The 13,232-nt window shown below is 36.9% G+C and overlaps 1 protein-coding gene across 8 annotated transcripts in view; it reads left to right on the plus strand.

The window, feature by feature from the left end:
- Window positions 1-13,232, plus strand: part of Fam13c (family with sequence similarity 13 member C) — a 106,769-nt gene that overhangs the window by 49,328 nt on the left and 44,209 nt on the right. For all 8 annotated transcript variants that reach the window (XM_010603074.1, XM_010603040.1, XM_010603044.1 and 5 more), the window contains one exon: window positions 2,094-2,157. In XM_010603074.1, the coding sequence (XP_010601376.1) occupies window positions 2,094-2,157 (64 nt within the window). The remainder of the gene's footprint in view (window positions 1-2,093; window positions 2,158-13,232) is intronic.

Genomic DNA, 13,232 nt, shown 5'->3' on the forward strand with positions numbered 1-13,232 from the left:
TTCCTTAAAAGCACAGACTCTGCTTGTTTGTTGTTATTTCTCCAACATGATAGCTGGTATTTGGTAGACATTCAGATGACTAGTAAATTAAAGCACCTCTGATGTTTTAGACTACGTTTCTCAGACTTCTTCTGGAGGCTCAACTCTAGAAAATTATATAACTCTATTACATATAGAATCTTCCATAATATATACTGTCTTTTTCACAAAGGACACATCTGCTTCCTTCCAACAGTGTTGCTAGTGGCTTACATGCTTTACCATCTGCTGCCACTGATTCACAGGGAAGTGAGAACAAATCCCTAGAGAAATTATGTTTGAAAATTATGAACTGGTAAATATTCATCCCCATTAAATCAGCCTCTTTTATTTATCTGGTGCTACCATAACTCTATAGAAAAATAGTTTGAGAACTACTACAGGTTATGTAGAAATTATGAACCACTCATAATTTCAGGTGTTAACAAGTGTGACGTGTTAATCTCTGTCACCAAGAATCCTGTTGCCTATTTTGTAGGAAAGAGAGACTTTGAGCTTCTGAAGCTTTGACATCACTATGTTGGTGGCTCAGGAGACTGATAGCTGGATGGTAGGCGAGCCAGCAGTCTTCTTTCTCATTGGCCTTTCTCAATTGAACTGTCTGTGCCTGAGTTTATTATTGGGAGCCTGAGTCTTGTCTCTTATCCAAGAGGGAAATGCTGGTGTGCAGGTCGTGGAAGGTGTCAGTCTGACCTGCGCAATATTTTGGCTTTAACGTCTACTTAGTTTTCCTCAATCAAAGTATTGTTTACACAGTTAGCAACACTTGTGGCCTGAAAGAAATTTTTAATATTTTGAAAAAGTGAGGCTTATGACATTTCTAAGTGCACATTTCTTTTCTTTTCTTTTTTTTTGGTACCAGGGACCAAACTCGGGTCTTTGCACTTGCAAGGCAGGCGGTGGAACCACTGAGCTAAATCACCAGCCCCTAAGTGCATATTTCTAAGAGCACTGTGACATTTGGGAATCATTAATCCTGTTGACCAGTCAGACAATATGTATATACTTTCATCAAGATTCAAATTGACATAGAATAATAACTAGATAATTATATCCCAAAATCATCTTTTTATAAATTTTTATAACTAAATCTCTTCTTCATTAAGGTAGCTGGCCTTTTTATAAAGATAATAATGGTGGTTTAATATGTTTATTATATAACAGCATGCAGACTGCTGTAGAAAACTGGAATGTTATGTAACATATGACATTGGGTCATAGAATTTGACATCTCATAACTTGGACCTACTTGTCTACCAGTAGTGGTTTTTTAACTAAAGAAAATTAACTCAAAGTGATATGCTTTAAATCCTTTTTCTTCTATTGGGAGGGTGCTATACAGTGGTAAAACCCAGCTTCACTATGTAACAGCAACAACTAGGACACTTATTGTGATAATTATGAGATAGGATGTCATTTCCATAGCTGACTTCAGCGGATAATCTTTCTGTAACTGTGTTGGATTACATCCATTTACTCAAAAAATTATTGAATTTGTACAAGGTACCAAGGATTTTTGATGTTCAGAAAACAGACATAATTAGTGCATTCTTTTACATTTTAGTGTAGAAGTGCCAATAAACACATGCAATTTTAGATAATAAGATGTGCTAAGAAAAAAATTCATAGGACAATATGCTGGGGAGGGAGGGTTACTTCTGGTGACTGCAGTCAAGAAGACCTACATGTGAGCTGTGTAGATGTTTATGTGATGACAAGAGTCATCGTGTGCAAATCTGGGAGAGAAGATTCTAGGCCCAGGACAGCAAGTACAAAGTTGAACAGGAAACAAACACCGTGTGTTAATGAAACAGAAGGGCAGTATGGCTATAGGCAATGGATAGGAGGGAGAGTGGTATCAGGAAGTCTGACAAGGTTCAAAACCTATAAAGTGTCCTTGGCTATTGTGAGGAGTCTGGATTTTATTCTCCAGTTGGTGGGATTCTACTAAGGAATTTTAACAGAGGCATAGTCAGATCTTTAGCCACTAGCTTCAAATGTGCATTGTCAAAGGTTTCTTTTAAATGGAAATAATTTCTCTTTGTATTTTATAGAATAGACCAGAGGGCTGCCATTTGGCCAAAGGACGCTTTTGAAACTCAGCAAGACTTAAATGAGGTAGGTGCAGTTATTGATGGAATTTGCTCTTCTTTTGTACAGCACTAGAAATTCTTTCCGATTAAAACTTTTAAGTATTTTTTTTTCTCTGAAGTAAATTTGTCATTCTTGTCCTTTTGGGTTCAATTTGTTGATGTTTTTCCTTGTTCTGAAGCAAACACATTTAAAATACTATTTTTAAGACTGTTTACCATGTCTTGGGTAAAACTCATGTCCAGTAGTCTTCATTATATACCTTTCAACTTTGATTTAGTGCTATATAACCATAGATATACGAGTTAAGATTTGTAAAGTTTTCTCTTAATTTAATTTTATCTGTATCTCCTTCTTTCTATTTTCCCATTGTCTTTTGCAATCTAAAGCATAATTGCACTATTTACCCATTGACTATAACACAGAGTGATGTTTGCAGTATGATCTTCTTACCTACACTATGAGACATGAAGCCCTGTTTTCTAATCCAAGTGATTTCTCACAAAATTGGACATCACAACATTAATTAGCTTGTTTTAGATTTTCCTTGAAATACGTAATTGAATTATAATGTTGGAAGTCAATATAATATAATTTGGGTACTATTATGAGTGCCTTGGCTTAAAACATTGTTTTGGAATGCCCTGTCTGGTTTTCCTTGTTCTCATTACATTAGAGCAATGGGTGGTATGTGATATGTAGATTAGGATCATAGAAAATAAAATAAAAAGATTTGATACTCAGATGCCTAGAGAAGAAAACATGGACTTAAAGCAAATTTTTTGGCATTTTGAAAATTCATATTTCCTTTCTCAGCTCCCATCCCCATAAAAGTCATTACCTAAATTTAAATGATTGTTTTTAATCTCCTTTTGATAGAACTTGGAAAAATGAATAGCCAAAGATAAACCAGATGTCTGGTTTAGCCAAGTTAAATAGCTAAAATTGCAACAAAGTAAAACCCCCAAAACCTTAAAGACAGAATACAAATACTGTCAGTATTCCGTTTACTTTTGTGTATGTACATAGAGAAAGTCTTCAAATTCTGCCAATCTTATTCACTATAAGAAGTGTGAAAAAGAGTTTAGAAAACAAATTAGAGCCTAATTGCCTGTTCCAATGTGAACAAGTAATATACTAGTTGCAAAGAAGCTATGGTTGTTTTGACAAGACAAGAAAAATAAGGCGATTATAGGGGTCAACTCGCCATAGCTTTTTAGTATTTGGGAGGAACTCTGATTTTTAAGATGGAAGCCCATGGAGAATGCTCAGATTACTTGAGAGTTTTGAAATTATAGTTGTGAATTACAGTTGGGCATATTTGAAAATCTGATTTGCTGCAGCCTTTCATTATATTATATTTGCAGATAACATGCAGTGTGCTAGCTCACTGTGCTGAGATCGCATGGGCTCAGGAGCACTGAGATGAGATATGTTCTTGAAAGGACAGACACTGCCATGCTTTAAATGTACACACCTCTAGGCAAAGGGGGCGCTACAGATCCACACTGGTTTAACACTAAGCGCATGTTCAAAGTGCTGTTGCTCCACTTGGTGTAGAATGTATGTGCAGGTCCACATTATTTTCATGCAGCTTTTGTTATGGCCAAAATTTGGGATCCTGAACAAGGCCTTAGGGAAACTTGAAGGGGGGAGAATGAGTGGGGTATATACCTTGCAGGGAGAGTTCATATGATCACACTCATGTTTTAAAATGTCCTGCAGAATGGAAGTCTAAAAATGTGTCGTTCCCAGCTTTCCCCAGACTCAATGAACACCAAATTCTTTTGTGGAAGCAATACCTAATATTTACTTAGACAACAGAGTCCTATGGAACATAGATGGGAAGCACTGGTTTAATACTTTTGATGGAATTGGAAAATAAGTAAAGGTTCACAGAACATATGCATGCAGCTGGATGAATGTTTAGGAAATGTGTAACCAGCATCTAGATCAAGGAACAAACATAAACAGCATCCTAGATATCCCTCTATAATTCCTTCTAGTCACCAGTCCTTTGTGAAGATGAGTGCTGTTTAGACTGAGGGACTTGTTTTGCCTGATTCTGAGCCTTTTATTCATGGACTATATGAAATATTTTGTGTCTGACTTATTTTGTTCAGTATTATGTTTGTGAGATTCATCCATGTTTTCCAACTGATTCTGGTTTTCATTCAGCTTGTTGTGACCTGTGCATATCCTAGTTTTCTACTATTATAGTCAATTGTTAGGAATTATAATTTTTTATGATGAGTCATTTCTTTTCTTTTTCTTTTTTTTTTGGGGGGGGTGGTACTGGGGATTGAACTCAGGTCCTTGCTCTTGTGAAGCAGGCAGCGGAACCACTGAGCCAAATCCCCGGCCCAATGATGAGCCATTTCTAACCTCTTTGTACAGCTAACTTTTACAGGTGTATCATTTCCATCATTAAATGGATGTGGGTGGTAGAGTATTTTGCTATTAGTGCTATTCACCTCATCATTCCTTTCATTTCTTTACCAACTACCCTGAGGCCCATAGTTCTTTAAAATAACTACTAGTTTTATGTCTGTACTGTTTCTTCCACACCAATTTGCAAGGCCAACAGAAGTAAAAGTAAAACAAAAGTTTCTTAAGCATCATGGAAAGATTTTCCATAAGTATTTTCCAGATGTTTCCATGGACCCTAATGTTTTATATAACAATAACAACTATAAGATGTACATATATGCCTTATACTTTCCCCAAATTTCATAACTGACATTTGAATTTCTTATTCCACATGCTCTGTCATGGATAAATGGAGCTCAGCTGTAGTTTGATTCCAGGGCCATACTAGACCCAGGGACTCATATCCATTGAAGCAATTCATGGTGTAATGTGTCTGTGTGTGTTTTCAGTACTTTGTCAGGAGTCTGAGAAGCTTACTAACTTCTTGTTCCCTTTGGCGTGAGTATACATTTGACTTCTGCCAAAATCACTTTCCTTCTGCCAGTCTAGAGCTTCCCGATTTTGACCTTCGTTATTTGATGGGTCTTGAGTCTCCATTTCATTTCCTGGTGTGGGCCTATGTTGTTGAAGTTTGTTTCTGAAAAATGGATTAAATTCCCCTCCTACCATTTACCTGAAATTTCTGACACTACGCTTATGTCTGGAAGTTTTCTTTTCTGGGTGGTTTCCTGAATCCTGATTGGAAAATATTCTATACTAGAAATTTGTCAATTTCTCAACCACCTTAATCCTTGATTTTAGGTATTTCACCATGTTCATGTAAATGATATGAACTCAGTAAATCTGAAAGGTATTTGAAAAATAAAACGAGGAAAAATAATTGTTTTTATTCTCTGTACCCTGTTGATCTCATTCCTAAATATCAATTAGAAAGACTAACATATATAAAGAAATCTAATAGATCTCCCTTTCCGTTAGCATACGTGCTGCATTGGGGGACTAGACTTCAGATGTATTCCAACAGAGTATTCTAACAACTAATTTTAGTTCTTTGTTTGTAGAATTGGTAAAGGAGTTATGAGGTAGGCTATCTCTATTACTTCTTTCAGTTTTTACACACACTGATTCTATTCTTCTTTCATTTTCCCAGTGTTGTACAATTTAGTTATAGGTTCCCATTAGGAAAGGGACAATGCACATAGACTCGAGTTTCAGGCCTACTTGGGGAATTGAACAGTAAATAGAGCTATTAAAAGTGACGTATGAGCTTAGTATAGTTATCTTTCTGGATGAAGGGTACATACATCACGTTATAAGCAAGGAATTGGGAGGGATTGAGGATTGGACCTAAGCTCTGCACGAAATTCGGCCTTCTGTCTGATTCTGTCATTATATTTGCTCAAGCTAACTCTTTGTCATCATCCTATAAAGGGAAACGATCATTTCAAATTTTGTCTATGACCACTGGGCTCAGGCCTCTGTGCTCATTTTCTTATCACATAAATGCTAAAGATATTCTGCACTCATTGTGCTTTGGCTAAAACAAGTGTCAGTTGAAAATGCATTTGTTTCCATGTCAGTTTTTACCTGGAATTTCAGGATTCTAGAGTAGAGGTGGCAAACCTTTGGCACACTTGCCACAGTGGGCTATTTGTATCATTGAAAGCTCTAAAAGGTTCACCATCCTTGCCCTAGAGGTAAAGTCGTCTATGTGCTAACTGGAAACAGAAATTTGTTTTTTGTGCCCATATACAAGAATTTCTTATTTCCCAACCTTTGGAACTCGTTGGCTGTGACACTGCTTTATGCTGGTGCAGACCAACGCTATGGTTTATTATTTCCAGGTTTAAGGAGCCAATTTATAAATCTAAAGGGAAAAACCGTTCCCTGGCTTCATGCATTTGCCAAAGAAAAATATGTCAAGCACGGCAAAGAAGATGAAGACTCATAGAATGGGAAAGGGAATAAACTCTGCATCCGTCTCTTGTCTATCAGTAAACTCCACAACTGTACTGGTGGGGATTTCAATGTAGCTAAGATATAAAAGGTCTTTGGGATAAATACTTCGAGGTGTGTATCTTGGCATCTTGTGTCTCCAGAATCAAACGGAAGGCATCTGCCTGTTTCCCCACAGATGATTCCCATTAGATAAGAAGTCTGAAATGATTGATCTTAAAAACATAAAGGAATCTGGAATTTTAATATAACTAATAGGACAGAAGTTCTGTTGTGGGAAACAGTGTGACAGATGGAAAAGATGGGATTTATATTCAGAAGTTTTGTGATCTTGTATGTTCTGGCAACCTGCTGAGATGACCAGTCATGATTAAGTGCAGTGGCATCGGCAGTGAGGTCTTATGGGGCCAGATGTTAGCATGGTTCTCTCTGGATGTTGAAGTAGCTGAATATGGAAGGGGCCCCTGCTGCAGAGTAAGAAGCCGATCCAGAGTGGAGTCACTGAGTCATCCGTGTCTAGACCCTAGCATGTGAGATGATGGTATCATCTTTTGTAGGGGAAAAGAAATTAGTCAGCAGTGAAGGTAAAAGGACAGTGGTAATAATCTGCCCTTTCCATCCTTCTGCTCTTTTCCTAACTCTGAAATAGAGCATAGGAAAAATAAATGAGTTGTGAAAGTGGAGAAAAATCTTATCACATTGATCCTTCTGAAAAAGTTGGTAGTCAGATTGGCTGTGCCATTTCACCTGGTAATCAAGAAAACCTAATATGGAGTATGATCAATATATACAGTGAATATTTAAATTTTTTTAAACTTATTACACTAAAAGCCACATCGCTATTAATCTCCCTTGAAACACTCTCCTTTGCTTCAAACGTACTTATCCCATCACTCTTGCCACTTTCTAAAGCAGTTGTGCAAATCCTCATTTACGAGTGTCTTTACATATTGTGATAAAAATAAGGTGAATGCTACTGCCGAGTGTCATCCAGAAATTAAGAACAGTGGGGTAAGTGTGTTCAAAGGCAGAGTGAAGGATAGCAATGTGACATTTACTGTAATAACTTTTTAAATTTAAGCATTCACCACACCTTTTGATCATGCTTCTTATATCTGAAAGAAGTAAGTAGTCACACTCTCTCTGTGTTATTCTCTTTTTTATGAGTGCTTAGGGCTAGAAGATAATCTCTAATGAAAAGCACATTCTGCAACTTTATTGTGACTACTCTGTTATGGGTCCTCTTTGCATTTATAGAGTCGAGTCTAGGAATTTATATTATTAATCGACCTTATAGGACATTCTACAGGTGTATTACATTGCAGTGGCTCTTTGGTAGTTTTGGCTTTATTAAAAATAGCTAACAGATTTTTACATTTGTCTGTCACATTATCACTCTCATTGTTGAAGAACCTCCGAAAGATCAGATGGCAGTGTGGAGCTGGATTCGCTCTTGTGCTGTGCTGTGTTTTGACTGAGATTCTATGATAAGAAGACACACCTGTCAGTAATTTCATTGACATTTTCTGGAAGGGCTTATGTCATGAGAAAAAGGGTAATAAATTGTTAGCATGAAACAACTGCTTAATGATGACCTGATATCAATAACAAGTTTAACCTTGAATCTGTAATCTTCATACTCATTATACAAAGGAAGCAGCTTTTTTGTATTCAGGAGCATAAAAGATCTTTACCAAAATCCATATGAAAAGGCAATCTCTGCCTCACATGCAGTGGTTACACCTTACATGCTATATCATATTGATCATAATAGCTCAATGTTATCCTCAATATTAAAGATATATTTCTTCTTTAAAGTCTATGAATAATCTTTTAATACTTACACTTTGTTAATCTTCAAGTTTGCATTGCCCTCTTTGAGTCGGTATTTATCTTTATGTCTTGTGTGTGTCACTATGTGGAGGACTTGAATATTTACATTACCATCCATAGTTTATCATCTAGATACTTGTGGATTCAGCAATAAATGACCTCAACATGATGGAAAGAGTCATCCTTGGTATCCATGGGAAATGGCTTCCATGATCCTGTAAGGTACCAAAATCTATGGGTCCCCTAGTTATTTATGTAAAATAGTATATATTTGCATATCAATTTGCACATCCTCCTAGTACTTTGAATCATCTCTGGTTTACTTGTAATGCCTAATAGAAAGTCAATGGCATGTAAATATTTGTTATATTATTATTGCTAATATAACAAAACAATTCTGTACTGATTCAGTAGAGATACAATTTTTCTTTAATAGTTTTGATCTGTGGTTGATTGAATCCATAGGTACAAAACCCACAGATACGGATGGGTGCTATGTTTACTATTTTAATATATTTCATCCTGTTCTAATTTTGAGGAAATAGTCTATCAGAAGTCCTCTTTAGGCCTCTGACTTTCCTGAGTTGCCCCAGTGGTGTTATTTAAGAAAGAACAGGCAGCTATGTTTTTCTATTTACATGCAAACACAATCTGCAGAATTGGGCCTTAGTTCAGGGTGGATTGAAGATTTTTTAAAAATATATATGGAATTCTTTCTGTGTGACTAATAGTTCAACATTGCTTTAATAAAACCAGGATTTTAATAATACATACCTGAAAGTTTGGGATAGTTTTAGTTTCCATATTTGGCCAGATCTAGGAATTAAAGACTCATTTTTTCTATAATGTTTGTATCAGCCCCTTTAGTTTGTATTTGTTTGATCAGCCCCTTTAGTGACACATTGTTCTTGTGCTGAGTAATTTTAGTGTATGTGAGTTTTCTACTACTGTGTAATAAATTACCAAAAGCTTAGAGGCTTTAAACGTGCATGTATTGCTTATAGTTATGTAAGTCAGAAATCTTGGAATTCAGTGGAACTCTGTGCTCACTGCCTCAGAATACTGAAATCAGGGCATTTGCCAGGATGAGGATAGGTTCTTATCTGGAGGGTCTAGAGAAGTCTCTGCATCCTAGCTCATTCAGATTATTCCATGTCTTAGTTACTTTTCTTGTTGCTGAAACCAAATACCCAATTCTCAAAGTTAAGGGAGGAAAGATTTATATGGCTTGCCGTTTGTAGAGATTTCAGGCCATACTTGGCTGCCTCCAAGGCACAGTGGTACATGGCAGAAGGACAACACAAGGAGAATGATGGTTCATTGCATGCAGAAGACAGCAAAAGGAACAAGGGAACTCAATAGCATCTTTCATCCCATTTTTATCTTATGTAGCCACTTAGGGTTGGTAACACTCACACCTTCAACCCTAGTGCCCTTGAGCTTAGCATTGCACCATGAGTCAATTTCACAAAAAGCACCACCCCAAGACCACATGAGCCTTGGGGGGGGTCTAAACACAAGCCATGTAACATTGCATCAATTTAGTTTATTTATTTTTTAATTGAGTTTATTGGTACATTTCAGGTATACAGTACAGTTACATTCATCATTGGGATCTTGTACCTTTACATGACAGGTTTTGGTTCTCATTTTCCCCCTTGTCCCTGCCCTCCCTTCACCTCTTCTTCCCCTTCCCATTTACAAACACTTTATTTCCATTTTTTTCGTTTTCTCATATTTCTTCTTTCCCTCATTAACCCTTCCCCTACCCTTACCACTTTCCCTATACCTTTAGCCCTTTTCTTCCTATTTCACATTGTCATTTATCTCATTATGATCTTATGTACTATTATAGATTTTCACACCAGAGAAACTATTCAGTATTTACATATGTGTGACTTATATATTTCACTTAGGAGTATATCCTCAATATTCATCCATTTTCCTATGATTGACTCTAATTTCTCATTCTTTATGGCTTAGTAGTATTCCATTTTAGAGAAAAACCACATCTTTTTCCAGTTTCCAACTGATGGGCATATGGGCTGTTTCCAAGTTTTAGCTATTACAAACTGTGCCGGTATTTACATATGTGTGACTTATATATTTCACTTAGGAGTATATCCTCAATATTCATCCATTTTCCTATGATTGACTCTAATTTCTCATTCTTTATGGCTTAGTAGTATTCCATTTTAGAGAAAAACCACATCTTTTTCCAGTTTCCAACTGATGGGCATATGGGCTGTTTCCAAGTTTTAGCTATTACAAACTGTGCCGCTGTAAACATGGGTGCGCATATATCACTGTGATATGATTCTTTTAGTTCTTTTGGAAAGATACCCAGCAGAGGGATGGCTGGGTCAAATGGAGCCTCTAGTCCCAGCTCTTTGAGATATCTCCATATTGATTTCCATAGTGGTTGCACCAGTCTGCACTCCCACCAACAATGGAGAAGGGTCCCTTTCTCCCCACAACCGCGCCAACATTTGTTATTGGTTGATTTCTTGATAGCAGGCATTCTTTGTGGGGTGAGGTGGAATCTCAGTGTTGTTTTCATCTGCATCTCTCAAATGACCAGTGATGTGGAACATTTTTTCATATATTTACTTGCTGCTTTTTCTTTGTCTGAGAAATGTCTGTTCATTTCAGATGCCCATTTTTGAATCAGGTCTTTATATTTGGGGGGGGCTGATTTTTTTTGAATTCTTTATATATTTTAGATAATAATCCTTTGTCTGAGGAGCAGCTGGTAAAAATTTTTTCCCACATTGTAGGTTGTCTCTTAGTTCTGTTGATGGTTTCTTTTGCAGTACAGAAGCTTTTTAATAAGATGAGATCCCAGTTGTTGATTCTTTCTGCTAGTTTCCATGCTACTGAGGATTTGTTCATAAAGTGTTTTCCTATGCCAATGCCTTCAAGAGTTCTGCCTAGCTTATCTTCCAGAAAGTTTAGTGCTTCTGTTTTAATATTTAGATCTTTAATCCACTTGGATTTTAATTTAGTGCATGGTGAAAGATAACCATCAATTTAGTTTATGTAGTTGTGGGAATGTGGTCCCTGATACCTTGCTTATTTTCAGTTGTGTAACTTCCACTCTATAAGCTGCCACATTTCTGCTTCTATGGCCCCCTTTATGTTTGCAATAGTAACACCAAACCAAGTCCTTGTTTTTTATTTATTTTTCTCTCATTGAGTTTATTGGTACATTTCAGGTATACAGTACAGTTACATTCATTATTGGGATCTTGTACCTTTACATGACAAGTCTTGGTTCGCATTTTTTTTTCCTCCAAATCCTTCTTATGCACAGGTCTCTCTGATACTGTCTTCTGATAACAGCTGGCAGAAATTCCCTTTTTAAAAGAGCTCATTTGTTTGGGGACCATTTTCATCCCCAGAATTAAGGATTATTTTAATGTTACATCATTGCCTTTACTCTTTTACTTTCCTTTTTAGTTTTATTTTAGGATTCCCTATTTTTAATGTTCATACAGAGATTTCTTTAACTGAAATACCGAATAGTTTCTTTGGTTTGAAAAACTATAATAGTACACAGGATCCTAGTGAGATAATTAATAATGTGAAATAGGAAGTAAAGGGCTAAAGGTGTAAGGGAAGTGGGAAGGGTGGGGGAAAGGTAATAAGGGAGAGGAAAAAAATATGAGAAACTGAAAAAATGGAAATAAAGTGTTTATAAATGGGGAGGGGAGGAGGGGGTGAAGGGAGGGCAGGGACAAGGGGAAAAAAATGAGAATCAAGACCTATTATGTAAAGGTACAGAACCCAATGATGAATGTAACTGTATTGTATACCTAGATTGTACCAATAAACTCAATTAAAAGGCAAAAAAAAAAAAAGAGCTCGTTTGATCAGCTCAGGCTTACCAAAATAATTTCTGTATCTTTGCTTAGATAATTTAGGACTTAAATTAGATGAAATCCCTTCATAGAAGACACTGCATTAATGTTTGATTGAATAACCAAGGTATAGGAATCTTGGAGATCATCTGTAGGGTTCTGCCTACCACAGAATAGAATTAGTCTTTTCTTCTTTCTGGAGAATGTAAAACTAGAAAACTGTAGAAAGTCCTATATTTCAGTTTCATTTATTTGGCTGGGGGCATTTGTCTATTCTTGAATATTCACTCACTTTGAAATTAAGCATGAGATGATCGGGTAGACAGTGGCCATATTTCCTGTTTTGAAGCTGGGAGTGCTATTCTCAGAAAATGGGTAATTGGATCCTGATCCTTGGAAGTGTGATCTCCAGAGTAATTTTCCTCTCTGCTGGACCACTGCAGGATGCCACTTGGCATTTTTCAGGTATGGTTTTGGGGGTTGAGATAAAGTAACCTTTCTTCCCTACCAAGGTTTCTTCCTCAGCTGGAAGTGTTCTATGACTCATTCAATTTTAGCCATCTTTTGTTGTCAGTGTCAACAAGGACATCCTGTAGCCAACATAGTCATTGTGTGAGTCCTATTTCTCATTCCCAGTTGATTAAACTACAAGCAAAGAAACTCTGAACTGCTTTCAGGCCTGTTGTTTTTGTTTTGTTTTGTTTTGTTTTTTTCCCTGCCATTTTTCAGAGGAAACTGTCAAACCTGCTTCTGGCTCTCATAAGAGTCAGGTCTATTATCCTCACCCTCAGGGGTATCCTTAGATTGGCGTTGACGGAAAAGGTAGAAGCCATGCCAGTTGCTGTCCATCTCCTTCCTTGTCTGTGAATTGAGTTGGAAAAACATGAGAGGTGTTTGGTAGAGCAGAGCAGTTATGAAAGATTGCCATAGCCAGTCCGCCTGTGCTTCACTTCTGCTATCCAGCATTTCCTGTGTCCCTCACTGCACCGCAGCTTTCTCCTGGTGGTCCGGCTATCTCCCCTG

Source organism: Fukomys damarensis, unplaced genomic scaffold, assembly GCF_012274545.1.
Source record: "Fukomys damarensis isolate Sample0158 unplaced genomic scaffold, DMR_v1.0_HiC HiC_scaffold_20, whole genome shotgun sequence".
NCBI classification, from domain to species: domain Eukaryota; kingdom Metazoa; phylum Chordata; class Mammalia; order Rodentia; family Bathyergidae; genus Fukomys; species Fukomys damarensis.